Genomic DNA, 27,846 nt, shown 5'->3' with positions numbered 1-27,846 from the left:
TTCCTCTTCCTCCCTCCCGTCTTCCTCTTCCTCCCACCAGTCTTCCTCTTCCTCCCCTCCCGTCTTCCTCTTCCTCCCTCCTGTCTTCCTCTTCCTCCCTCCTGTCTTCCTCTTCCTCCCTCCAGTCTTCCTCTTCCTCCCTCCAGTCTTCCTCTTCCTCCCACCAGTCTTCCTCTTCCTCCCCTCCCATCTTCCTCTTCCTCCCTCCCGTTTTCCTCTTCCTCACTCACGTCTTCCTCTTCCTCCCTCCAGTCTTCCTCTTCCTCCCTCCCGTCTTCCTCTTCCTCCCTCCAGTCTTCCTCTTCCTCCCCTCCCGTCTTCCTCTTCCTCCCTCCCCTCTTCCTCTTCCTCCCTCCTGTCTTCCTCTTCCTCCCTCCTGTCTTCCTCTTCCTCCCCTCCCGTCTTCCTCTTCCTCCCCTCCCCTCTTCCTCTTCCTCCCTCCAGTCTTCCTCTTCCTCCCACCAGTCTTCCTCTTCCTCCCCTCCCATCTTCCTCTTCCTCCCTCCCGTTTTCCTCTTCCTCCCTCCCGTTTTCCTCTTCCTCCCTCCCGTCTTCCTCTTCCTCCCTCCTGTCTTCCTCTTCCTCCCTCCCGTCTTCCTCTTCCTCCCTCCTGTCTTTCTCTTCCTCCCTCCAGTCTTCCTCTTCCTCCCTCCCGTCTTCCTCTTCCTCCCTCCCGTCTTCCTCTTCCTCCCTCCAGTCTTCCTCTTCCTCCCTCCCGTCTTCCTCCCTCCCGTCTTCCTCTTCCTCCCTCCTGTGTTCTCTTCCTCCCTCCAGTCTTCCTCTCCCTCCCTCCCATCTTCCACTTCCTCCCTCCTGTCTTCCTCTTCCTCCCTCCTGTCTTTCTCTTCTTCCCTCCTGTCTTTCTCTTCCTCCCTCCCGTCTTCCACTTCCTCCCTCCCATCTTCCTCTTCCTCCCTCCCGTCTTCCTCTTCCTCCCTCCAGTCTTCCTCTTCCTCCCTCCAGTTTTCCTCTTCCTCCCTCCCGTCTTCCTCTTCCTCCCTCCCGTCTTCCTCTTCCTCCCTCCAGTCTTCCTCTTCCTCCCTCCCGTCTTCCTCTTCCTCGCTCCCGTTTTCCTCTTCCTCCCTCCCGTCTTCCTCTTCCTCCCTCCAGTCTTCCTCTTCCTCCCTCCAGTTTTCCTCTTCCTCCCTCCCATTTCCTCTTCCTCCCTCCCGTCTTCCTCTTCCTCCCTCCGGCCTTCCTCTTCCTCCCTCCCATCTTCCTCTTCCTCCCTCCTGCCTTCCTCTTCCTCCCTCCTGCCTTCCTATTCCTCCCTCCCGTTTTCCTCTTCCTCCCTTCTGTCTTCCTCTTCCTCTCTCCCATTTCCTCTTCCTCCCTCCCGTCTTCCTCTTCCTCCCTCCTGTTTTCCTCTTCCTCCCTCCCATTTTCCTCTTCCTCCCTCCCGTCTTCCTCTTCCTCCCTCCCGTCTTCCTCTTCCTCCCTCCTGTTTTCCTCTTCCTCCCTCCGGCCTTCCTCTTCCTCCCTCCCCTCTTCCTCTACCTCCCTCACATCTTCCTCTTCCTCCCTCCCATCTTCCTCTTCCTCCCTCCTGCTTTCCTCTTTCTCCCTCCCGTCTTCCTCTTCCTCTCTCTGGCCTTCCTCTTCCTCCCTCCCGTCTTCCTCTTCCTCGGTCCCGTCTTCGTCTTCCTCGCTCCCGCCTTCCTCTTCCTCCCTCTGGGCTTCCTCTTCCTCCCTCCCCTCTTCCTCCACCTCCCTCACATCTTCCTCTTCCTCCCTCCTGTCTTCCTCTTCCTCCCTCCTGCCTTCCTCTTCCTCCCTCCCATCTTCCTCTTCCTCCCGTCCCATCTTCCTCTTCCTCTCTCCTCTTTTCCTCTTCCTCCCTCCCGTCTTTCTCTTCCTCCCTCCCGTCTTCCTCTTGTTCCCTCCCATCTTCCTCTTCATCCCTCCCCTCTTCCTCTTCCTCTCTCCCGTCTTTCTCTTCCTCCCTCCCGTCTTCCTCTTCTTCCCTCCCATCTTCCTCTTCCTCCCGTCCCATCTTCCTCTTCCTCTCTCCTCTTTTCCTCTTCCACCCTCCCGTCTTCCTCTTCCTCCCTCCCTTCTTCCACTTCCTCTCTCCAGTCTTCCTCTTCCTCTCTCCAGTCTCCCTCTTCCTCCCTCCCTTCTTCCTCTTCCTCCCTCCCGTCTTCCTCTTCCCTCCCTCCCATCTTCCTCTTCCTCCCTCCCATCTTCCTCTTCCTCCCTCCCGTCTCCCTCTTCCTCCCCTCCCGTCTTCCTCTTCCTCCCCTCCCGTCTTCCTCCTCCTCCCTCCTGTTTTCCGCTTCCTCACTCCCGTCTTTCTCTTCCTCTCTCCTGTCTTCCTCTTCCTCCCTCCTGTCTTCCTCTTCCTCCCTCCCGTCTTCCTCTTCCTCCTCTCCCACATTCCTCTTCCTCCCCATCTCCTCTCCTAGGCTCAGAATCTTGCATCTTCCCCTCTAGGTGGTCTCCTACCCCCTCCCAACACACCCCTCCTCCCCGCCTTGCTTACCCGACGACCTCTCCAGGATTGACCGGCACATGCTGCGGAACGACAGGTTGAGGTCCTCAAAGTTCAGTTCGGGGAACAAGAAGACGTTGTCCGATCGGGTGGAGTGGGCCGCGGACTCCCCAACATGGGGAAACCCCTCGCCAACAGCTGAACACTGCAGGGACACAAATACAAGCCGTAACTCTCAGTCAACCCAGCGGCTCTCTTTTAAAAAGGGAGTCTCGCTCCATCAGGGACCCCTTTTAAAGAGAGAGTCTCGCTCCATCAGGGACCCCTTTTAAAGAGAGAGTCTCGCTCCATCAGGGACCCCTTTTAAAGAGAGAGTCTCGCTCCATCAGGGACCCCTTTTAAAGAGGGAGTCTCTCTCCATCAGGGACCCCTTTTACAGAGGGAGTCTCTCTCCATCAGGGACCCCTTTTAAAGAGGGAGTCTCTCCATCAGGGACCCCTTTTAAAGAGGGAGTCTCTCCATCAGAGACCCCTTTTAAAGAGGGAGTCTCTCTCCATCAGGGACCCCTTTTAAAGAGGGAGTCTCTCTCCATCAGGGACCCCTTTTAAAGAGGGAGTCTCTCTCCATCAGGGACCCCTTTTAAAGAGGGAGTCTCTCTCCATCAGGGACCCCTTTTAAAGAGGGAGTCTCTCCATCAGGGACCCCTTTTAAAGAGGGAGTCTCTCTCCATCAGGGACCCCTTTTAAAGAGGGAGTCTCTCCATCAGGGACCCCTTTTAAAGAGGGAGTCTCTCCATCAGGGACCCCTTTTAAAGAGGGAGTCTCTCCATCAGGGACCCCTTTTAAAGAGGGAGTCTCTCCATCAGGGACCCCTTTTAAAGAGGGAGTCTCGCCATCAGGGACACCTTTTAAAGAGGGAGTCTCTCCATCAGGGACCCCTTTTAAAGAGGGAGTCTCTCTCCATCAGGGACCCCTTTTAAAGAGGGAGTCTCTCCATCAGGGACCCCTTTTAAAGAGGGAGTCTCTCCATCAGGGACCCCTTTTAAAGAGGGAGTCTCTCCATCAGAGACCCCTTTTAAAGAGGGAGTCTCTCCATCAGGGACCCCTTTTAAAGAGGGAGTCTCTCCATCAGGGACCCCTTTTAAAGAGGGAGTCTCTCCATCAGGGACCCCTTTTAAAGAGGGAGTCTCTCCATCAGGGACCCCTTTTAAAGAGGGAGTCTCTCCATCAGAGACCCCTTTTAAAGAGGGAGTCTCTCCATCAGGGACCCCTTTTATAGATACATAGATACATAGAAGATAGGAGCAGGAGTAGGCCATTCGGCCCTTCGTGCCTGCTCCGCCATTCGATGAGATCATGGCTGATCCTTTAATTCAGTATCCCGTCCCCGCCTTCTCTCCGTAACCCTTAACCCCTTTTGCCCGTAGAAATATATCTAATTCCCTCTTAAATATATTTAATGAGCTGGCGTACACTGCCCTCTGTGGCAATGAGTTCCACAGGTTCACCACTCTCTGAGTGAAGAAATTCCCCCTCATCTCTGTCCTAAATGGTTTAGCCCTTATCCTTAAATTATGTCCTCTAGTTCTGTTCTCACCCGCCAAGGGAAACATTCCTTCTGCATCCAGTCTGTCTAGACCTGTCAGAATTTTATACACTTCTATGAGGTCCCCTCTCAATCTTCTAAACTCCAGTGTGTACATCCCTAAACTACATAGTCTCTCCTCATAGGTCATTCCCGCCATTCCTGGTATCAGCCTGGTGAATCGCCGCTGCACCCCCTCCATGGCAAGAACATCCTTCCTCAGATGAGGCGACCAAAACTGTACACAGTACTCGAGGTGTGGTCTCACCAGTGCCCTGTACAGCTGCAGCAAGGTATCCCTGTTCCTGTATTCTAACCCTTTTGCTATGAAGGCCAGCATACCGTTTGCCTTCTTGACCGCCTGTTGCACCTGCATGCTCGCCTTCAGCGACTGGTGTACAAGAACACCCAGGTCTCTCTGTACTTCCCCCTCTCCCAATCTATTGCCATTTAAATAATAATTTGCCCTCCCGTTCCTGCACCCAAGGTGGATAACTTCGCACTTGTCCACATTATAGTGCATCTGCCATTTATCCGCCCAATCGCCCAGTCTGTCCAAATCGCTCTGGAGCTTCCTGGTCTCTTCCTCTGAGCCCACCCCCCCTCCTAGTTTAGTGTCGTCTGCAAATTTGGAAATGCTGCATCCGACTCCCTGATCCAGGTCATTAATGTAAATTGTGAACAGCTGGGGGCCCAGGACAGATCCCTGTGGTACCCCACTTGTTACTGCCTGCCATTCAGAAAATGAGCCGTTTATTCCAACTCTCTGTTTTCTATCTGACAGCCAGTTCCCTATCCACGCCAAAACTTTCCCCTTTATCCCATGAGCCTCAATTTTCCATGCTAATCTTTTATGTGGGACCTTATCGAAGGCCTTTTGGAAGTCCAGGTACACCACATCTACTGGCTCTCCCCCATCTATTCTACCAGTTACTCCCTCAAAAAATTCCAATAGATTAGTCAAGCACGATTTACCCTTTGTAAATCCATGTTGACTCTGTCCTATCCTGTCCCCATTTGCTAAGTGCTCCGCTATTTCATCCTTAATGATGGACTCCAGCATTTTGCCCACAACTGATGTAAGGCTTACAGGTCTGTAATTACCTGCTTTTTCCCTACCCCCCTTTTTGAATAGTGGGGTAACGTTAGCTACCCTCCAATCCATCGGCACTGTTCCCGAGTCTAATGAATTCTGAAAAATCATCCTTAGTGCATCCGCTATCTCTAGGGCCACCTCCTTCAGTACCCTAGGATGCATGTTATCAGGCCCTGGGGATTTGTCCACCTTCAATCCCTTTAGCTTCCTTAACACCATATCCTTAGAGATATTGATTTGCGTCAGTTCCTCCTTTGCCAATGTCCCTATTTTTCCCGATATCCCAGGGAGGTTTTTTGTGTCTTCCTTCGTAAAGACTGACCCAAAGTATGCATTTAGTTGATCTGCCATTTCCTTATTTCCCATTATATATTCCCCCGTATCTGACTGCAATGGACCAACTTTGGTTTTCACCAGTCTTTTCCTTTTGATATATTTATAAAAGCTTTTGGAGTTAGTTTTTATATTTTCCGCCAGCTTGTTTTCGTAAGCTATTTTGCCCCTCTTGATCATGCCCTTTGCCCTCCTTTGCTCTATCTTAAACTGTTCCCAATCTTCCGCTCTGGCGCTTTTTTTGGCTATTTTATACGCCCTATCTTTGGATTTTATGCTGTCTCTAATTTCCCCTGTTATCCACGGTTGAGTCACCTTTTTAGATTTCCTTTTATGCCAGATTGGTATAAACAATTTTTGCAATTTTGTCATTCTATCTTTAAATGTTTGCCATTGTTTATCTACCTCCAGTCCTCCCAGGAACGTTGTCCAATCAGACCTACTCAGTTCCCGTCTCATGGCATCATAATTCCCCTTGTTTAAATTCAGGACCTTAGTCTCTGAGTCAATTTCGAGTGAGAAATCGATCATGTTATGATCGCTCTGACCCAAGGGTCCCCGTACAACAAGATTACTGATTAGTCCCTTCTCATTGCACAGTACCCAGTCCAATATAGCCTGTTCCCGAGTTGGTTCCTCGACATATTGATCCAGATAACCATCCCTTAAACACTCAAGGAATTCCTCCTCCTCATTATTTTTACTGATTAGGCTAGTCCAATCTATATGTAAGTTAAAGTCACCTATGATGACAGCTGTGCTCTTATTGCACGCTTCTCTAATTTCCCTCGTGATGCCCTCCCTAACCTCTATTTTACTATTTGGAGGCCTATATACCACTCCTATTAATGTTTTTCGCCCCTCGCTATTTCTTAGCTCCACCCATATAGATTCTGTATTAACTGAGTTAATATCCTTCTTTTCAATTGCATTTATCCCCTCTTTTACTAGCAATGCTACCCCTCCTCCCTTTCTTTTTTGTCGATCCTTCCTAAATACTGAATACCCCTGTATGTTAAGCTCCCAGCCCTGCTCACCCTGCAACCATGTTTCCGTAATCCCAATTAGATCATAATTATTAACCTCTATTTCCACAGCTAATTCATCTACCTTGTTCCTGATGCTTCTCTCCATCAGAGACCCCTTTTAAAGAGGGAGTCTCTCCATCAGGGACCCCTTTTAAAGAGGGAGTCTCTCCATCAGAGACCCCTTTTAAAGAGGGAGTCTCTCCATCAGGGACCCCTTTTAAAGAGGGAGTCTCTCCATCAGAGACCCCTTTTAAAGAGGGAGTCTCTCCATCAGGGACCCCTTTTAAAGAGGGAGTCTCTCTCCATCAGGGACCCCTTTTAAAGAGGGAGTCTCTCTCCATCAGGGACCCCTTTTAAAGAGGGAGTCTCGCCATCAGGGACCCCTTTTAAAGAGGGAGTCTCTCCATCAGGGACCCCTTTTAAAGAGGGAGTCTCCCCATCAGGGACCCCTTTTAAAGAGGGAGTCTCTCCATCAGGGACCCCTTTTAAAGAGGGAGTCTCTCCATCAGGGACCCCTTTTAAAGAGAGAGTCTCCCCATCAGGGACCCCTTTTAAAGAGGGGGTCTCTCCATCAGGGACCCCTTTTAAAGAGGGAGTCTCTCCATCGGGGACCCCTTTTAAAGAGGGAGTCTCTCCATCAGGGACCCCTTTTAAAGAGGGAGTCTCTCCATCAGGGACCCCTTTTAAAGAGGGAGTCTCTCCATCAGGGACCTCTTTTAAAGAGAGAGTCTCTCCATCAGGGACCCCTTTTAAAGAGGGAGTCTCTCCATCAGGGACCCCTTTTAAAGAGGGAGTCTCTCCATCAGGGACCCCTTTTAAAGAGGGAGTCTCTCCATCAGGGACCCCTTTTAAAGACGGAGTCTCTCCATCAGGGACCCCTTTTAAAGAGGAAGTCTCTCCATCAGGGACCCCTTTTAAAGAGGAAGTCTCACCATCAAGGACCCCTTTTAAAGAGGGAGTCTCTCCATCAGGGACCCCTTTTAAAGAGGAAGTCTCTCCATCAGGGACCCCTTTTAAAGAGGAAGTCTCACCATCAAGGACCCCTTTTAAAGAGGGAGTCTCCCCATCAGGGACCCCTTTTAAAGAGGGAGTCTCTCCATCAGGGACCCCTTTTAAAGAGGGAGTCTCTCTCCATCAGGGACCCTGTTTAAAGAGGGAGTCTCTCCATCAGGGACCCCTTTTAAAGAGGGAGTCTCTCTCCATCAGGGACCCCTTTTAAAGAGGGAGTCTCTCACCATCAGGGACCCCTTTTAAAGAGGGAGTCTCTCCATCAGGGACCCCTTTTAAAGAGGGAGTCTCTCCATCAGGGACCCCTTTTAAAGAGGGAGTCTCTCCATCAGGGACCCCTTTTAAAGAGGGAGTCTCTCCATCAGGGACCCCTTTTAAAGAGGGAGTCTCTCCATCAGGGACCCCTTTTAAAGAGGGAGTCTCTCCATCAGGGACCTCTTTTAAAGAGAGAGTCTCTCCATCAGGGACCCCTTTTAAAGAGGGAGTCTCTCCATCAGGGACCCCTTTTAAAGAGGGAGTCTCTCCATCAGGGACCCCTTTTAAAGAGGGAGTCTCTCCATCAGGGACCCCTTTTAAAGAGGGAGTCTCTCCATCAGGGACCCCTTTTAAAGAGGAAGTCTCTCCATCAGGGACCCCTTTTAAAGAGGAAGTCTCACCATCAAGGACCCCTTTTAAAGAGGGAGTCTCTCCATCAGGGACCCCTTTTAAAGAGGGAGTCTCTCCATCAGGGACCCCTTTTAAAGAGGGAGTCTCTCCATCAGGGACCCCTTTTAAAGAGGGAGTCTCTCCATCAGGGACCCCTTTTAAAGAGGGAGTCTCTCCATCAGGGACCCCTTTTAAAGAGGGAGTCTCCCCATCAGGGACCCCTTTTAAAGAGAGAGTCTCTCCATCAGGGACCCCTTTTAAAGAGGGAGTCTCTCCATCAGGGACCCCTTTTAAAGAGGGAGTCTCTCCATCAGGGACCCCTTTTAAAGAGGGAGTCTCTCCATCAGGGACCCCTTTTAAAGACGGAGTCTCTCCATCAGGGACCCCTTTTAAAGAGGAAGTCTCTCCATCAGGGACCCCTTTTAAAGAGGAAGTCTCACCATCAAGGACCCCTTTTAAAGAGGGAGTCTCTCCATCAGGGACCCCTTTTAAAGAGGGAGTCTCTCTCCATCAGGGACCCTGTTTAAAGAGGGAGTCTCTCTCCATCAGGGACCCCTTTTAAAGAGGGAGTCTCTCACCATCAGGGACCCCTTTTAAAGAGGGAGTCTCTCCATCAGGGACCCCTTTTAAAGAGGGAGTCTCTCCATCAGGGACCCCTTTTAAAGAGGGAGTCTCTCCATCAGGGACCCCTTTTAAAGAGGGAGTCTCTCCATCAGGGACCCCTTTTAAAGAGGGAGTCTCTCCATCAGGGACCCCTTTTAAAGAGGGAGTCTCTCCATCAGGGACCTCTTTTAAAGAGAGAGTCTCTCCATCAGGGACCCCTTTTAAAGAGGGAGTCTCTCCATCAGGGACCCCTTTTAAAGAGGGAGTCTCTCCATCAGGGACCCCTTTTAAAGAGGGAGTCTCTCCATCAGGGACCCCTTTTAAAGAGGGAGTCTCTCCATCAGGGACCCCTTTTAAAGAGGAAGTCTCTCCATCAGGGACCCCTTTTAAAGAGGAAGTCTCACCATCAAGGACCCCTTTTAAAGAGGGAGTCTCTCCATCAGGGACCCCTTTTAAAGAGGGAGTCTCTCCATCAGGGACCCCTTTTAAAGAGGGAGTCTCTCCATCAGGGACCCCTTTTAAAGAGGGAGTCTCTCCATCAGGGACCCCTTTTAAAGAGGGAGTCTCTCCATCAGGGACCCCTTTTAAAGAGGGAGTCTCCCCATCAGGGACCCCTTTTAAAGAGAGAGTCTCTCCATCAGGGACCCCTTTTAAAGAGGGAGTCTCTCCATCAGGGACCCTGTTTAAAGAGGGAGTCTCTCCATCAGGGACCCCTTTTAAAGAGGGAGTCTCTCTCCATCAGAGACCCCTTTTAAAGAGGGAGTCTCTCCATCAGGGACCCCTTTTAAAGAGGGATTCTCTCCATCAGGGACCCCTTTTAAAGAGGGAGTCTCTCCATCAGGGACCCCTTTTAAAGAGGGAGTCTCTCCATCAGGGACCCCTTTTAAAGAGGGAGTCTCTCCATCAGGGACCCCTTTTAAAGAGGGAGTCTCTCCATCAGGGACCCCTTTTAAAGAGGGAGTCTCTCCATCAGGGACCCCTTTTAAAGAGGGAGTCTCTCCATCAGGGACCCCTTTTAAAGAGGAAGTCTCTCCATCAGGGACCCCTTTTAAAGAGGAAGTCTCACCATCAAGGACCCCTTTTAAAGAGGGAGTCTCTCCATCAGGGACCCCTTTTAAAGAGGGAGTCTCTCCATCAGGGACCCCTTTTAAAGAGGGAGTCTCTCCATCAGGGACCCCTTTTAAAGAGGGAGTCTCTCCATCAGGGACCCCTTTTAAAGAGGGAGTCTCTCCATCAGGGACCCCTTTTAAAGAGGGAGTCTCCCCATCAGGGACCCCTTTTAAAGAGAGAGTCTCTCCATCAGGGACACCTTTTAAAGAGGGAGTCTCTCCATCAGGGACCCCTTTTAAAGAGGGAGTCTCTCCATCAGGGACACCTTTTAAAGAGGGAGTCTCTCCATCAGGGACCCCTTTTAAAGAGGGAGTCTCTCCATCAGGGACCCCTTTTAAAGAGGAAGTCTCACCATCAGGGACCCCTTTTAAAGAGGGAGTCTCTCCATCAGGGACCCTGTTTAAAGAGGGAGTCTCTCCATCAGGGACCCCTTTTAAAGAGGGAGTCTCTCCATCAGGGACCCCTTTTAAAGAGGGAGTCTCTCCATCAGGGACCCCTTTTAAAGAGGGAGATTCTCCATCAGGGACCCCTTTTAAAGAGGGAGTCTCTCTCCATCAGGGACCCCTTTTAAAGAGGGAGTCTCTCCATCAGGGACCCCTTTTAAAGAGGGAGTCTCTCCATCAGGGACCCCTTTTAAAGAGGGAGATTCTCCATCAGGGACCCCTTTTAAAGAGGGAGTCTCTCTCCATCAGGGACCCCTTTTAAAGAGGGAGTCTCTCTCCATCAGGGACCCCTTTTAAAGAGGGAGTCTCTCTCCATCAGGGACCCCTTTTAAAGAGGGAGTCTCTCACCATCAGGGACCCCTTTTAAAGAGGGAGTCTCCCCATCAGGGACCCCTTTTAAAGAGGGAGTCTCTCCATCAGGGACCCCTTTTAAAGAGGGAGTCTCTCCATCAGGGACCCCTTTTAAAGAGGGAGTCTCTCCATCAGGGACCCCTTTTAAAGAGGGAGTCTCTCCATCAGAGACCCCTTTTAAAGAGGGAGTCTCTCTCCATCAGGGACCCCTTTTAAAGAGGGAGTCTCTCCATCAGGGACCCCTTTTAAAGAGGGAGTCTCTCCATCAGGGACCCCTTTTAAAGAGGGAGTCTCTCCATCAGGGACCCCTTTTAAAGAGGGAGTCTCCCCATCAGGGACCCCTTTTAAAGAGGGAGTCTCTCCATCACGGTCCGCTTTTAAAGAGGGAGTCTCTCCATCAGGGACCACTTTTAAAGAGAGAGTCTCTCCATCACGGTCCGCTTTTAAAGAGGGAGTCTCTCTCCATCAGGGACCCCTTTTAAAGAGGGAGTCTCTCCATCAGGGACCCCTTTTAAAGAGGGAGTCTCTCCATCAGGGACCCTGTTTAAAGAGGGAGTCTCTCCATCAGGGACCCCTTTTAAAGAGGGAGTCTCTCTCCATCAGGGACCCCTTTTAAAGAGGGAGTCTCCCCATCAGGGACCCCTTTTAAAGAGGGAGTCTCTCTCCATCAGGGACCCCTTTTAAAGAGGGAGTCTCTCCATCAGGGTCCGCTTTTACAGAGGGAGTCTCTCCATCAGGGACCCCTTTTAAAGAGGGAGTCTCTCTCCATCAGGGACCCCTTTTAAAGAGGGAGTCTCCCCATCAGGGACCCCTTTTAAAGAGGGAGTCTCCCCATCAGGGACCCCTTTTAAAGAGGGAGTCTCTCTCCATCAGGGACCCCTTTTAAAGAGGGAGTCTCTCCATCAGGGACCCCTTTTAAAGTACAAACCGGACGGTTTGCACCTGGGCAGGGCCGGGACCGATGTCCTAGGGGGAGTGTTTGCTCGTGCACTTGGGGAGGGTTTAAACTAAAATGGCAGGGGGTTGGGAACCTGAGCGGAGAGACAGAGGAAAGGGAAAGAAGGATAAAAGCAAAAGATAGGAAGGAGAAAAACAAAAGTGGCAGGCAGAGAAATCAAGGGTTTAAATCAAACATGGCCACAGTAAATAATAATTCTAAAAGATCTAAGAGCGTTAAAAAAACATGCCTGAATGCTTTGTGTCTTAATGCGAGGAGCATTCGGAATAAGGTGGATGAATTAGCTGTGCAAATAGAGGTAAACGAACATGATATGATTGGGATTACGGAAACGTGGCTCCAGGGTGGCCAAGGCTGGGATCTCAACATCCAGGGGTATTCAATATTCAGGAAAGATAGGCAAAAAGGAAAAGGAGGTGGGGTAGCATTGCTGGTTAAAGAGGGGATTAACACAATTGTAAGGAAGGATATTAGCTCTGATGATGTGGAATCTGTATGGGTAGAACTGAGAAATACCAAGGGGCAGAAAACGTTAGGGGGAGTTGTATACAGACCCCCAAACAGAAATGCTGAGGTCGGGGTTGGCATTAAAAGGGAAATTAGAGAAGCGTGCAATAAGGACACAGCAGTCATCATGGGTGACTTTAATCTACATATAGATTGGGCTAACCAAATTAGTAACAATGCTGCGGAGGAGGAATTCCTGGAGTGTATGCGGGATGGTTTCCTGGACCAATATGTCGAGGAACCAACTAGAGATCAGGCCATCTTAGATTGGGTATCATATAATGAGAAAGGATTAATTAGCAATCTTGTTGCAGGAGGCCCCTTGGGTCGGAGCGATCATAATATGATAGAATTCTTCATTAAGATGGAGAATGAAGTAGTTGACTCAGAGTCTAGGGTCCTGAATTTAAATAAAGGAAACTACGATGGTATGAGGCGCGAGTTGGGTAGGATTGATTGGGGAGTGTCACTCAAAGGGTTGACGGTGGATAGGCAATGGCAAACATTCAAAGGTCGCATAGATGAACTACAGAATTTGTTCATCCCAGTTTGGCATAAAAATAAATCAAAAAAGGTGACTCAACCATGGCTAACAAGGGAAATTAGGGATAGCTTAGGAGAGGACATATAAATTGGCCAGAAAAAGCAGTAAACCTGAGGATTGGGAGCAGTTTAGGATTCAACAAAGGAGGACAAAGGGATTAATTAAGAGGGGGAAAATAGAGTATGAGAGTAAGCTGGCAGGGAACATAAAAACTGACTGTAAAAGCTTTTATAGATATGTGAAGAGAAAAAGATTGGTGAAGTCAAGCATAGGTCCCTTGCAGTCAGAATCAGGGGAATTTATAATGGGGAACAAAGAAATGGGAGACTAATTACATACACTTTGGTTCTGTCTTCACAAAGGACACAAATAACCTCCCAGAGATGTCGGGGAACATAGGGTCTAATGAAAGAGAGGAACTGATGGAAATCAGTATTTGTAGGGAAATGGTGTTAGAGAAATTGACGGGATTGAAGGCCGATAAATCCCCAGGGCCTGATAATCTACATCCTAGGGTACTTAAGGAAGTGGCCCTAGAAATAGTAGATGCATTGCTGGTCATCTTCCAACATTTGATGGAATCTAGAACAGTACCCATGGATTGGAGGGTAGCTAATGTTACCCCACTGTTCAAAAAAGGTGGTAGAGGGAAAACAGGGAATTACAGACCGGTAAGCCTGACATCGGTAGCGGGGAAAATGCTAGAGTCCATTATAAAAGATGTAATAGCAGAGCACTTGGAAAACAGTGACCGGATTGGACAAAGACAACATGGATTTACAAAAGGTAAATCGTGCTTGACTGATCTGATGGAATTTTTTGAGGATGTAACTGGTAAAATAGATAAGGGAGAACCAGTGGATGTGGTGTATTTGGACATTCAAAAGGCTTTCAATAAGCTCCCACATAAGAGATTAGCATGTAAAGTTAAGGCACATGGGATTGGGGGCAAGGTATTGACTTGGATAGAGAACTGGTTGGCAGACAGAAAGCAAAGAGTTGGAATAAACGGGTCTTTTTCCAAGTGGCAGGCAGTGACTAGTGGGGTACCGCAGGGAGCGGTCCTTGGACCCCAGCTATTCACAATATATATTAATGATCTAGACGAGGGAACTAGATGTAATATCTCCAAATTTGCAGACGACACAAAGCTGGGTGGGCGTGTGTGCTGTGAGGAGGATGCCGGTAAACTCCAGTACGATTCGGACAGGTTGGGTGATTGGGCAGAAGCATGGCAGATGCAATATAACGTGGATAAATGCGAGGTTATCCACTTTGGTGTCAAAAACAGGAAGGCAGATTATTATCTGAATGGCAATAGATTGGGAGAAGGGGAAGTGCAATGAGACCTGGGTGTCCTTGTGCACCAGTTGCTGAAGGTAAGCATGCAGGTGCAGCAGGTGGTTAAGAAGGCAAATGGTATGTTGGCCTTCGTAGCGAGAGGATTGAGTACAGGAACAAGGATGTCTTGCTGCAGTTGTACAGGGCCTTGGTGAGACCACACCTTGAGTATTGTGTGCAGTTTTGGTCGCCTTATCTGAGGAAGGATGTTCTTGCCATGGAAGGAGTGCAGCGACGATTCACCAGGCTGATACCTGGGATGGCAGGAATGACGTATGAGGAGAGATTGGGTCGATTGGGCTTGTACTCGCTGGAGTTTAGAAGAATGAGAGGGGATCTCATTGAAAATTATAAAATTCTAACAGGACTAGACAGACTAGATGCAGGAAGGATGTTCCTGATGGTCGGGGAGTCCAGAACCAGGGGTCACAGTCTAAGGAGAAGGGGTAAGCCATTTTGGACAGAGATGAGGAGGAATTTCTTCACCCAGAGAGTGGTGAACCTGTGGAATTCTCTTCCACAGAAGGCAGTTGAGGCCAATTCATCAAATATATTCAAGAAGGAGTTGGATATATTTCTTAAGGCTAAAGGGATCAAGGGATATGGGGAGAAAGCAGGGACAGGGTACTGAATTTGGATGATCAGCCATGATCGCATTGAATGGCAGAGCAGGCTTGAGGGGCCGAATGGCCTACTCCTGCTCCTATCTTCTATGTTTCTATGTTTATCAGGGACCCCTTTTAAAGAGGGAGTCTCTCCCCATCAGGGACCCCTTTTAAAGAGGGAGTCTCTCCATCAGGGACCGCTTTTAAAGAGGGAGTCTCTCCATCAGGGACCCCTTTTAAAGAGGGAGTCTCTCTCCATCAGGGACCGCTTTTAAAGAGGGAGTCTCTCCATCAGGGACCGCTTTTAAAGAGGGAGTCTCTCCATCAGGGACCCCTTTTAAAGAGGGAGTCTCTCCATCAGGGACCCCTTTTAAAGAGGGAGTCTCTCCATCAGGGACCCCTTTTACAGAGGGAGTCTCTCCATCAGGGTCCCCTTTTAAAGAGGGAGTCTCTCCATCAGGGACCCCTTTTAAAGAGGGAGTCTCTCCATCAGGGACCCCTTTTAAAGAGGGAGTCTCTCCATCAGGGACCCCTTTTAAAGAGGGAGTCTCTCCATCAGGGACCCCTTTTAAAGAGGGAGTCTCTCCATCAGGGACCCCTTTTAAAGAGGGAGTCTCTCCATCAGGGACCCCTTTTAAAGAGGGAGTCTCTCACCATCAGGGACCCCTTTTAAAGAGGGAGTCTCTTCATCAGGGACCCCTTTTAAAGAGGGAGTCTCTTCATCAGGGACCCCTTTTAAAGAGGGAGTCTCTCCATCAGGGACCCCTTTTAAAGAGGGAGTCTCTCACCATCAGGGACCCCTTTTAAAGAGGGAGTCTCTTCATCAGGGACCCCTTTTAAAGAGGGAGTCTCTTCATCAGGGACCCCTTTTAAAGAGGGAGTCTCTCTCCATCAGGGACCCATTCGCTAAGCCTTTCTGGCTCAGTGTTGTGTGTGGGGCTCAGCACAACACACCAAGGCTGACTCAGCAGAGGCCAGGAATCGAGCCTGGGCCTTTCCTGGGAGCTGGTGGGACTCGGAGGCAGAGGATGCTAGGAGAAGAGATTCGTCCTGAAGGGTAGGAGCCCACTCAAAACAGACACGAGGTGCTTCTCATCCCTCCCTCGAGCATGCCAGTTGCGAGGAGGGGCAGGGCCCATCCATTTTCCACTTCAGTGAAGGCCTACCTGTGCGTAGCTTGGCACCTGACTGGCCTCTGTTCGATGCTCCACCGCCTGGTCCTGTCTAGACGGTAGTACCACGCACGGGATCTTCCTTTGCTCCGCCTGTCCCGGGTAAGGAGCCAACTGCGCGGAGAGGAGAAAATTGTCGCTGAGAGAAGAAATGCATTCCGTCGTTCCCCTCCACTCGCGATTCTGTGGGAGTGCTGCACTGTCAGAGGGGCAGTACTGAGGGAGCGCTGCACTGTCGGAGGGGCAGTACTGAGGGAGTACTGCACTGTCGGAGGGGCAGTGCTGAGGGAGCGCTGCACTGTCGGACGGGCAGCGCTGAGGTTGTGCTGCACTGTCGGAGGGGCAGTACTGAGGGAGTGCTGCACTGTCGGAGGGGCAGTACTGAGGGAGCGCTGCACTGTCGGAGGGGCAGTACTGAGGGAGCGCTGCACTGTCAGAGGGGCAGTACTGAGGGAGTGCTGCACTGTCGGAGGGGCAGTACTGAGGGAGCGCTGCACTGTCGGAGGGGCAGTACTGAGGGAGTGCTGCACTGTCAGAGGGGCAGTACTGAGGGAGTGCTGCACTGTCAGAGGGGCAGTACTGAGGGAGCGCTGCACTGTCAGAGGGGCAGTACTGAGGGAGCGCTGCACTGTCGGAGGGGCAGTACTGAGGGAGCGCTGAACTGTCAGAGGGGCAGTACTGAGGGAGCGCTGCACTGTCAGAGGGGCAGTACTGAGGGAGTGCTGCACTGTCAGAGGGTCAGTACAGAGGGAGCGCTGCACTGTCGGAATGGCAGGACTGAGGGAGCACTGCACTGTCAGAGGGGCAGTACTGAGGGAGTGCCGCACTGTCGAAGGGTCAGTACTGAGGGAGCGCTGCACTGTCGGAGGGGCAGTACTGAGGGAGCGCTGAACTGCCAGAGGGGCAGTACTGAGGGAGCGCTGCACTGTCGGAGGGGCTGTACTGAGGGAGCGCTGCACTGTCGGAGGGGCTGCACTGAGGGAGCGCTGAACTGGCAGAGGGGCAGTACTGAGGGAGCGCTGAACTGTCAGAGGGTCAGTACAGAGGGAGCGCTGCACTGTCGGAGGGGCAGTACTGAGGGAGCACTGCACTGTCGGAGGGGCAGTACTGATGGAGTGTTGCACTGTCGGAGGGGCTGTACTGAGGGAGCGCTGAACTGTCAGAGGGGCAGTACTGAGGGAGCGCTGCACTGTCAGAGGGTCAGTACAGAGGGAGCGCTGCACTGTCGGAGGGGCAGTACTGAGGGAGCACTGCACTGTCGGAGGGGCTGTACTGAGGGAGCGCTGCACTGTCGGAGGGTCAGTACTGAGGGAGCGCTGCACTGTCGGAGGGGCAGTACTGAGGGAGCACTGCACTGTCGGAGGGGCTGTACTGAGGGAGCGCTGCACTGTTGGAGGGGCAGTACTGAGGGAGTGCTGCACTGTCGGAGGGGCAGTACCGAGGGAGCGCTGAACTGTCAGAGGGGCAGTACTGAGGGAGTGCTGCACTGTCAGAGGGTCAGTACAGAGGGAGCGCTGCACTGTCGGAGGGGCAGTACGAAGGGAGCACTGCACTGTCGGAGGGGCAGTACTGATGGAGTGCTGCACTGTCAGAGGGGCAGTACTGAGGGAGTGCCGCACTGTCGGAGGGTCAGTACTGAGGGAGCGCTGCACTGTCGGAGGGGCAGTACTGAGGGAGCGCTGAACTGTCAGAGGGGCAGTACTGAGGGAGCGCTGCACTGTCGGAGGGGCAGTACTGAGGGAGCACCGCACTGTCGGAGGGGCAGAACTGAGGGAGCGCCGCACTGTCGGAGGGGCAGTACTGAGGGATCGCTGCACTGTCGGAGGGGCAGTACTGAGGGAGCGCTGCACTGTCGGAGGTGCAGTACTGAGGGATCGCTGCACTGTCGGAGGGGCAGTACTGAGGGAGTTCTGCACTGTCAGAGGGGCAGTACTGAGGGCGCACTGCCCTGTCAGAGGGGCAGTACTGAGGGAGCGCTGCACTGTCGCAGGCGCAGCACTGAGGGAGTGCTGTACTGTCAGAGGGGCAGTACTGAGGGAGTGCTGCACTGTCGGAGGGGCAGTACTGAGCGAGCTCTGCACTGTCGGAGGGGCAGCACTGAGCGAGCTCTGCACTGTCGGAGGGGCAGTACTGAGGGAGCGCTGCACTGTCGGAGGGGCAGTACTGAGCGAGCTCTGCTCTGTCGGAGGGGCAGTACTGAGGGAGCGCTGAACTGTCAGAGGGGCAGTACTGAGGGAGCGCTGAACTGTCAGAGGGGCAGTACTGAGGGAGTGCTGCACTGTCAGAGGGTCAGTACAGAGGGAGCGCTGCACTGTCGGAGGGGCAGTACTGAGGGAGCACTGCACTGTCGGAGGGGCAGTACTGATGGAGTGCTGCACTGTCAGAGGGGCAGTACTGAGGGAGTGCCGCACTGTCGGAGGGTCAGTACTGAGGGAGCGCTGCACTGTCGCAGGGGCAGTACTGAGGGAGCGCTGAACTGTCAGAGGGGCAGTACTGAGGGAGCGCTGCACTGTCGGAGGGGCTGTACTGAGGGAGCGCTGCACTGTCGGAGGGACAGTACTGAGGGAGTACTGCACTGTCAGAGGGGCGGTACTGAGGGAGCGCTGCACTGTCGGAGGGGCAGTGCTGAGGGAGCACTGCACTGTTGGAGGGGCAGTACTGAGGGAGCGCTGCACTGTCGGAGGGGCAGTACTGAGGGAGCACCGCACTGTCGGAGGGGCAGAACTGAGGGAGCGCCGCACTGTCGGAGGGGCAGTACTGAGGGATCGCTGCACTGTCAGAGGGACAGTACTGAGGGAGTGCCGCACTGTCGGAGGGTCAGTACTGAGGGAGCGCTGCACTGTCGGAGGGGCTGTACCGAGGGAGCGCTGAACTGTCAGAGGGGCAGTACTGAGGGAGCGCTGAACTGGCAGAGGGTCAGTACAGAGGGAGTGCTGCACTGTCGGAGGGGCTGTACTGAGGGAGCGCTGCACTGTCAGAGGGGCAGTACTGAGGGAGCGCTGCACTGTCAGAGCGGCAGTACTGAGGGAGTGCTGCACTGTCAGAGGGTCAGTACAGAGGGAGCCCTGCACTGTCAGAGGGGCAGTACTGAGGGAGCGCCGCACTGTCGGCGGGGCTGTACTGAGGGAGCCCTGCACTGTCGGAGGGGCAGTACTGAGGGAGCACTGCACTGTCGGAGGGGCAGTACTGATGGAGTGCTGCACTGTCAGAGGGGCAGTACTGAGGGAGTGCCGCACTGTCGGAGGGTCAGTACTGAGGGAGCGCTGCACTGTCGGAGGGGCAGTACTGAGGGAGCGCTGAACGGTCAGAGGGGCAGTACTGAGGGAGTGCCGCACTGTCGGAGGGTCAGTACTGAGGGAGCGCTGCACTGTCGGAGGGGCTGTACTGAGGGAGCGCTGCACTGTCGGAGGGGCAGTACTGAGGGAGTACTGCACTGTCAGAGGGGCGGTACTGAGGGAGAGTTGCACTGTCGGAGGTTCAGTACTGAGGGAGCACCGCACTGTCGGAGGGGCAGAACTGAGGGAGCGCCGCACTGTCGGAGGGGCAGTACTGAGGGATCGCTGCACTGTCGGAGGGGCAGTACTGAGGAAGCGCTGCACTGTCAGAGGGGCAGTACTGAGGGAGCACTGCCCTGTCAGAGGGGCAGTACTGAGGGAGCGCTGCACTGTCGGAGGCGCAGCACTGAGGGAGTGCTGTACTGTCAGAGGGGCAGTACTGAGGGAGTGCTGCACTGTCGGAGGGGCAGTACTGAGCGAGCTCTGCACTGTCGGAGGGGCAGTACTGAGCGAGCTCTGCACTGTCGGAGGGGCAGTACTGAGGGAGCGCTGCACTGTCGGAGGGGCAGTACTGAGCGAGCTCTGCTCTGTCGGAGGGGCAGTACTGAGGGAGCGCTGAACTGTCAGAGGGGCAGTACTGAGGGAGTGCTGCACTGTCAGAGGGTCAGTACAGAGGGAGCGCTGCACTGTCGGAGGGGCAGTACTGAGGGAGCACTGCACTGTCAGAGGGGCAGTACTGATGGAGTGTTGCACTGTCGGAGGGGCAGTACTGAGGGAGTACTGCACTGTCAGAGGGGCGGTACTGAGGGAGAGTTGCACTGTCGGAGGTTCAGTACTGAGGGAGCACAGCACTGTCGGAGGGGCAGTGCTGAGGGAGCACTGCACTTTTGGAGGGGCAGCACTGTGGGAGCGCTGCACTGTCGGAGGGGCAGTACTGAGGGAGCACCGCACTGTCGGAGGGGCAGAACTGAGGGAGCGCCGCACTGTCGGAGGGGCAGTACTGAGGGAGTGCCGCACGGTCGGAGGGATAGTACTGAGGGAGCGCTGCACTGTCGGAGGGGCGGTACTGAGGGAGCGCTGCACTGTCGGATGTGCAGTACTGAGGGAGCGCTGCACTGTCAGAGGGGCAGTACTGAGGGAGTGCTACACTGTCGGAGGCGCAGCACTGAGGGAGTGCTGTACTGTCGGAGGGGCCATACTAAGTGAGTGCTGCACTGTCAGAGTGGCAGTACTGAGGGAGTGCTGCACTGTCGGAGGGGCAGTACTGAGCGAGCTCTGCACTGTCAGAGGGGCAGTACTGAGCGAGCTCTGCACTGTCAGAGGGGCAGTACTGAGCGAGCTCTGCACTGTCGGAGGGGCAGTACTGAGGGAGCGCTGCACTGTCGGAGGGGCAGTACTGAGGGAGCGCTGCACTGTCAGAGGTGCCAACTTTCAGATGAGACCCCGTCTGCCCTCTCAGGTGGACGTAAAAGATCCCACGGGCATTCTTTCGGAGAAGAGCAGGGGGAGTTCGCCCCGTGTCCAGGGGCCAATATTTATCCCTCAGTCCACCTCACTAAAAATACAGGTTAACTGGTCATTTATCACATTGCTGTTTGTGGGAGCTTGCTGTGCGCAAATTGGCTGCTGCGTTTCCTATATTACGACAGTGACCACACTTCAAAAAGTACTTCATTGGCTGTAAAGCGCTTTGGGATGTCTGGTGGTCGTGAAAGGCGTTATAGAAATACAAGTCTGTAATCCTTTCATCCTTTCTAGAATCCTAGAATCTTAGAAAGTGACAGCGCGGAAGGAGGCCATTTCGGCCCATCGTGTCCGCGCCGGCCAACAAAGAGCTATCCCAGCCTGATCCCACTTCCCAGCTCTTGGTCCGTAGCCCTGCAGGTTCGAGCATCCCAAGTGTACATCCAAGTACTTTTTAAATGTGGTGCGGGTTCCTGCCTCTACCACCCTTTCAGGCAGTGAGTTCCAGACCCCCACAACCCTCTGGGTGAAGAAACTTCCCCTCAAATCCCCTCTAAACCTTCCCCCAATTACTTTAAATCTGTGCCCCCTGGTTATTGACCCCTCTGCTAAGGGAAATAGGTCCTTCCTTTCCACTTTATCGATGCCCCTCATAATTTTATACACCTCAATAAGGTCTCCCCTCAACCTCCTCTGTTCCACAGAAAACAGACCCAGCCTATCCAGTCCTTCCTCATAGCTAAGATTCTCTACCCCCGGCAACATCCTTGTAAATCTCCTCTGTACCCTCTCTAGTGCAATCACATCTTTCCTGTAATGTGGTGACCAGAACTGCACGCAGTACTCTAGCTGAGGCCTAACTAGTGTTTTATACAGTTGAAGCATAACCCCCCTGCTCTTGTATTCTATGCCACGGCTAATAAAGGCAAGCATTCCGTCTGCCTTCTTAACCACCTTATCTACCTGCCCTGCTACCTTCAGGGATCTGTGGACATGCACTCCAAGGTCCCTCTGATCCTCTGCACTTCTCAGGGTCCTCCCATTTATTGGGCCAGAAATTCGCGGCCAGAAGCGTGAGTACGGTCGGGGTACTCACGCATTTGGCCGTTGGAAATGCCGGCGTTCAGCAGGAACAGCGCATGCGGGGAACGCCGGCATTTCCAGACCCGAGGTCTATTCACAGCGCGTGCGACTGCACAGGCAGCGCTTGCGCAGTGAACTTTGTGGATTTCAATGATGGATTCAGTGAGGGTAAGTCCTTAGAAGTTACACTTGAAAAAAGCAAGTGTAAAGTTGTTCATTGGCTGCGGAGGAAGATATATTTTATCGTGGAGCTTCTGAAATGCAATATTTTTGTTTGGGAAAGGGAGGGATGTTATTTTAAGAAATTTTAAGTAAGTTTTAAAGTTAAATTTTTTTTTTTTTTAAAAAGGGTTTTCAGAACGGTAGGTAGAAGGAGCAATTGTGGCTGTGTGAATGGAATGTGAGAATGAGTTATGTATGTATGTCCACATATATTCCTTTAAGTATATGTATGTATGTTTTATATTCCTTTACTAATGTGTATGAATGTATGTTTTTAATTATGATTTTCCAATAAGTTACTTTCTCTGAAAGTCATAATTAAATAATACATTCATACACATAAATAAAGGAATATATACATAACACGCAAAGGAATATATACAGACATACATACTTTCAGAAGCTCCACGATAATAAATATCTTCCTCCGCAGCCTCTGGAGCAACTGTACCCATGCTTTTTTCATGTGTAAGTTGTAATGACTTGACCTCACTGAAAGCATGAATGAAAGCGGCGAATTATACTGCGCACGCGCTGCCTGTGCAGTCGCACGCGTTCTGCCTCTGAACCCCTTCGTTCAGAGGACAGGAAATGCCGGTTTTCCCCACATGCACTGTGCATGCTGAAAACCGGCATTTCATCCGGCCAGATGCGTAAGTACCCCGACCGTACTCGCGCATTTGGAAGGGAATTACTGGGCCAACATTTTACATGTCAATAAAATGAAAAATTTAACAATTGCACGACTTGCCCCCTCGCATCTGCGACTGAGGGTCCAAGGAGGTGCATTGCGCAAGAGGTCATCATCGTACGTATCCTCACACTGTTCCCTTTGGGGAACTGTATGAAGTGGTGGAAGGATTTATGGCCGTGATTAACGCTCATTCCGTGACCGTAACCATCTTTGAACCAGCCATTAGGGTGGTTAGTCCTATGGCGGGAGGGATTTACGGGCTCCCACAACCCATCTGAGGGGGGGGGGCCACCAACACCCACGGACGCAAGTATCCCGCTGGATGTCCACCCAGAATTTAAAGTTGGAGCTCCGACTCCACTTGCCGGGACTGTCTGGAGTGGGGTTCAAAACCCTACTCCTTCTGGCCCAGCGGAGGGGATGCTTACTGCTACGCAAAAGGCCCACTCCGCACAAAAGGTGACACCCATACATTTCCTGCGCCTTTTCCCTCCCCGTGACTGGAGCCCTGTGCTGCCATTTCACGTTGCTAATCGGATTGGGCCTTTGTCATAGCGGTAGGATCCCCGCCGCTGGGCCAGATCAGGGTAGGGTTTCGAACCCCGCTCCAGACAGTCCCGGCAAGTGGAGTCGGAGCTCCGGCTCTAAATTCTGGGTTGACATCCAGTGGGATATTTGCGTCCGTGGGTGTGGGTGGCCCCCCCTCATTGTATAGCTTGTGGGAGCCCGTAAAACCCTCCCGCCATAGGACTAACCGCCCTAATGCCTGGTTCAAAGATGGTTACGGTCACGGAATGAGCGTTAATCATGGCCATAAATCCTTCCACCACTTCATACAGTTCCCCAAAGGGAACAGTGTGAAGACACGTATGACGACGACATTGCTAAATAAATAAATGGAATTAAAAAAATTCTTTTAGGGCTTTTAAAAGTCTTTAAATTGCTTTAATTCTCTTTAAAACTACTTCAGATTACTCAAAATAATGTAAACATTTAAAAAAGTTTATAAAAGTTACCAAAATCTTCAAAAAACTTCCAAAAACCTATTTAAACTGCTGCTTTGCATGTAGAAATGCTTAGCAGCTTGACAGAAACATTGGGGGCGTGTCCAGTGAAACTGAGACCTCAAGGGGCGTGTCTCACTTGCACTGCACGCTCCTGGCTTCGCGCTGGCTGCACTCCTGGGCGGCGTGACGTCATACGCTGCCCGGGATTCTTCTTTTTCAAACACCAAGTCCAGGCGTCCCTGGAGCTGATCGGCAGTAGCGCGGGGTAAGTGCATATATGGGGCTTGCACGCGCGGCAAGCCCCGTTCACCAATTTCTGGCCCAATGTGTATTCCCATTCCTTGTTAGCCCTCCCCAAATGCATCACCTCACACTTCTCCGGACTGAAATTCCGTTTGCCACTGTTCTGTAATCACATCCTGCCTGTAATTTTATTTTCATCCTTACTTACATCCATCTCTTCATCCTTTCTTTCATTCACGGGCGGAACGATCGGAAGTCTCACCTGTGGGCAGGGGGGCAGGTGTCCGGTGCCCGGGTGTCCCCGAGGAGCTGCCGGTTCCTGTCGCTGACACCGATCCATGGCCAGCGTGGCTGAGGAAATGCTATAGGGTTCGGACTGAACTGAGCAAGGCACCAACTGCGCAGAGGATAAAACAGACTGTCACATCAAACACTCCCAGGGACGGTACAGCACGGGTTAGATACAGAGTAAAGTTCCCTCTACACTGTCCCATCAAACACTCCCAGGGCAGGTACAGCACGGGTTAGATACAGAGTAAATCTCCCTCTACACTGTCCCATCAAACAGTCCCAGGGCAGGTACAGCACGGGTTAGATATAGAGTAAAGCTGCCTCTACACTGTCCCATCAAACACTCCCAGGGCAGGTACAGCACGGGTTAGATACAGAGTAAAGCTCCCTCTACACTGTCCTATCAAACACTCCCAGGGCAGGTACAGCACGGGTTAGATACAGAGTAAAGCTCCCTCCACACTGTCCAATCAAACACTCCCAGGGCAGGTACAGCATGGGTTAGATACGGGGTAAAGCTCCCTCCACACTGTCCCATCAAACACTCCCAGGGCAGGTACAGCATGGGTTAGATACGGGGTAAAGCTCCCTCTACACTGTTCCATCAAACACTCCCAGGGCAGGTACAGCACAGGTTCGATACAGAGTAAAGCTCCCTCTATACTCTCCCATCATACACTCCCAGGGCAGGTACAGCACGGGTTAGATACAGAGTAAAGCTCCATCTACACTGTCCCATCAAACACTCCCAGGGCAGGGACAGCACGGGTTAGATATAGTGTAAAGCTCCCTCTACACTGTCCCATCAAACACTCCCAGGGCAGGTACAGCACGGGTTAGATACAGAGTAAAGCTCCCTCTACACTGTCCCATCAAACACTCCCAGGGCAGGTACAGCACGGGTTAGATACAGAGTAAAGCTCCCTCTACACTGTCCCATCAAACACTCCCAGGGCAGGTACAGCACGGGTTAGATACAGAGTAAAGCTCCCTCTACACTGTCCCATCAAACACCCCCAGGGCAGTTACAGCACGGGTTAGATACAGAGTAAAGCTCCCTCTGCACTGTCCCATCAAACACTCCCACGGCAGGTACAGCACAGGATAGATACAGAGTAAAGCTCCCTCTACACTGTCCCATCAAACACTCCCAGGGCAGGTACAGCACGGGTTAGATATAGAGTAAAGCTCCCTCTACACTGACCCATCAAACACTCCCAGGGCAGGTACAGCACAGGATAGATACAGAGTAAAGCTCCCTCTACACTGTCCCATCAAACACTCCCAGGGCAGGTACAGCACGGGTTAGATATAGAGTAGAGCTCCCTCTAGACTGTCCCATCAAACACTCCCAGGGCAGGTACAGCACGGGTTAAGTACAGAGTAAAGCTCCCTCTACACTGTCCCATCAAACACTCCCAGGGCAGGTACAGCACGGGTTAGATACAGAGTAAAGCTCCCTCTACACTGACCCATCAAACACTCCCAGTGCAGGTACAGCACAGGATAGATACAGAGTAAAGCTCCCTCTACACTGTCCCATCAAACACTCCCAGGGCAGGTACAGCACGGGTTAGATATAGAGTAGAGCTCCCTCTAGACTGTCCCATCAAACACTCCCAGGGCAGGTGCAGCAGGGGTTAGATACAGAGTAAAGCTCCCTCTACACTGTCCCATCAAACACTCCCAGGGCAGGTACAGCACGGGTTAGATACAGAGTAAAGCTCCCTCTACACTGTCCTATCAAACCCTCCCAGGGCAGATACATCATGGGTTAGATACAGATTAAAGCTCCCTCTACGTTTAGGGAGGTGGACACACCGCAGGTAAAGGTTGCACAGGCAGAAAGGGAATGGGTGACCATCAGGCAGAATACTAGGTGCAGGCAGGTAGAGCAGGAATCCCCTGGGGTCATCCCACTCGCGAACAGTTATACCGTTTTGGTTACTGTTGGCGGGGGTGGCGTAACAGGGGAAGGCAGCAGCAGCCAACTTCCTGGCACCAGGGGTGGTTCTGCTGCACAGGACGGGAGGAAAAGGACTGGGAGAGCGATAGTGATAGGGGATTCTATTGTAAGGGGAATAGATGGGCGTTTCTGCGGCAGCAAACGAGACTCCAGGAGGGTGTGTTGCCTCCCTGGTGCAAGGGTCAAGGATGTCTCAGAGCGGCTGTAGAACATCTTGGAAGGGGAGGGTGAACAGCCAGTTGTCGTGGTGCATATAGGTACCAACGGTATAGGTAAAAACCGGGATGAGGTCCTAAAAGTGGAATATAGGGAGTTAGGAGGTAAATTAAAAAATAGGACCTCAAAGGTAGTAATCTCAGGATTGCTACCAGTGCCACGTGCTAGTCAGAGTAGGAATAGAAGGATATTTCAGCTGAATACATGTCTAGAGGAATGGTGCAAGGGGGAGGGATTCAAATTCCTGGGACATTGGAACCGGTTCTGGGGGAGGTGGGACCAGTGCAAACCGGACGGTCTGCACCTGGGCAGGACCGGGACCGATGTCCTAGGGGGAGTGTTTGCTAGTGCTGTGGGGGAGGGTTTAAACTAAAATGGCAGGGGGTTGGGAACCTGAGCAGGGAGACAAAGGAAAGGGAAACAAGGATAGAAGCAAAAGACAGGAAGGAGAAAAACAAAGGTGGCAATCAGAGAAATCAAGGGTTTAAAACAAACATGGCCACAGTAAATTATCATTCTAAAAGGTCTAAGGGCATTAAAAAAACAAGCCTGAAGGCTTTGTGTCTTAATGCGAGGAGCATTCATAATAAGGTGGATGAATTAGCTGCGCAAATAGAGCTAAATGAATATGATATGATTGGAATTACAGAAACATGGCTCCAGGGGACCAAGGCTGGGAACTCAACATCCAGGGGTATTCAATATTCAGGAAAGATAGGCAAAAAGGAAAAGGAGGTGGGGTAGCATTGCTGGTTAAAGAGGGGATTAACACAATTGTAAGGAAGGATATTAGCTCTGATGATGTGGAATATGTATGGGTAGAACTGAGTAATATCAAGGGGCAGAAAACGTTAGTGGGAGTGGTGTACAGACCCCCAAACAGTAATGCAGATGTTGGGGATGGCATTAAAAGGGAAATTAGAGAAGCGTGCAATAAGGGCACAGCATTCATCATGGGTTAGATTGAGCTAACCAAATTAGTAACAATACTGTGGAGGAGGAATTCCTGGAGTGTTTACGGGATGGTTTTCTGGATCAATATGTCGAGGAACCAACTAGGGATCAGGCCATCTTAGACTGGGTATTATGTAACGAGAAGGGATTAATTAGCAAGCTTGTTGAACGAGGCCCCTTGGGTCGGAGTGATCATAATATGATAGAATTCTTCATTAAGATAGAGAGTGAAGTAGTTGACTCAGAGACTAAGGTCCTGAATTTAAATAAAGGGAACTATGATGGCATGAGACGCGAGTTGGGTAGGATTGATTGGGGAATGTCACTCAAAGGGTTGACGGTGGAGAGACAATGGCAAACATTCAAAGACCGCATGGATGAACTACAGAATTTGTTCATCCTAGTTTGGCATGAAAATAATTCAAAAAAGATGACTCAACCGTGGCTAACAAGGGAAATTAGGGATAACATAAGATCCAAAGAGAGGACATATAAATTGGCCAAAAAAAGCAGCAAACCTGAGGATTGCGAGCAGTTTAGGATTCAGCAAAGGAGGACAAAGGGATTAATTAAGAGGGGGAAAATAGATTATGAAAGTAAGCTTGCAGGGAACATAAAAACTGACTGTAAAAGCTTTTACAGATATGTGAAGAGAAAAAGATTGGTGAAGTC

At 51.7% G+C, this 27,846-nt stretch overlaps 1 protein-coding gene across 4 annotated transcripts in view; it reads right to left on the bottom strand.

Moving 5' to 3' along the window:
* LOC147091418 (forkhead box protein J2-like) overlaps nucleotides 1-27,846 on the bottom strand; it is a 168,968-nt gene that overhangs the window by 72,015 nt on the left and 69,107 nt on the right. For all 4 annotated transcript variants that reach the window (XM_085976772.1, XM_085976773.1, XM_085976774.1 and 1 more), the window contains exons 7-9: nucleotides 24,010-24,144; nucleotides 15,754-15,873; nucleotides 2,483-2,636 (exon numbers count right to left, since the gene is read on the bottom strand). In XM_085976772.1, the coding sequence (XP_085832898.1) occupies nucleotides 2,483-2,636; nucleotides 15,754-15,873; nucleotides 24,010-24,144 (409 nt within the window). The remainder of the gene's footprint in view (nucleotides 1-2,482; nucleotides 2,637-15,753; nucleotides 15,874-24,009; nucleotides 24,145-27,846) is intronic.

This window comes from Somniosus microcephalus, unplaced genomic scaffold, assembly GCF_052327205.1.
Source record: "Somniosus microcephalus isolate GS21.2 unplaced genomic scaffold, FLI_Smic_1.0 unresolved_chr3, whole genome shotgun sequence".
Classification (NCBI taxonomy): Eukaryota; Metazoa; Chordata; class Chondrichthyes; order Squaliformes; family Somniosidae; genus Somniosus; species Somniosus microcephalus.
Note: the sequence above shows the minus strand (reverse complement) of the source record. Positions and strands in the feature narration are given on the sequence as shown.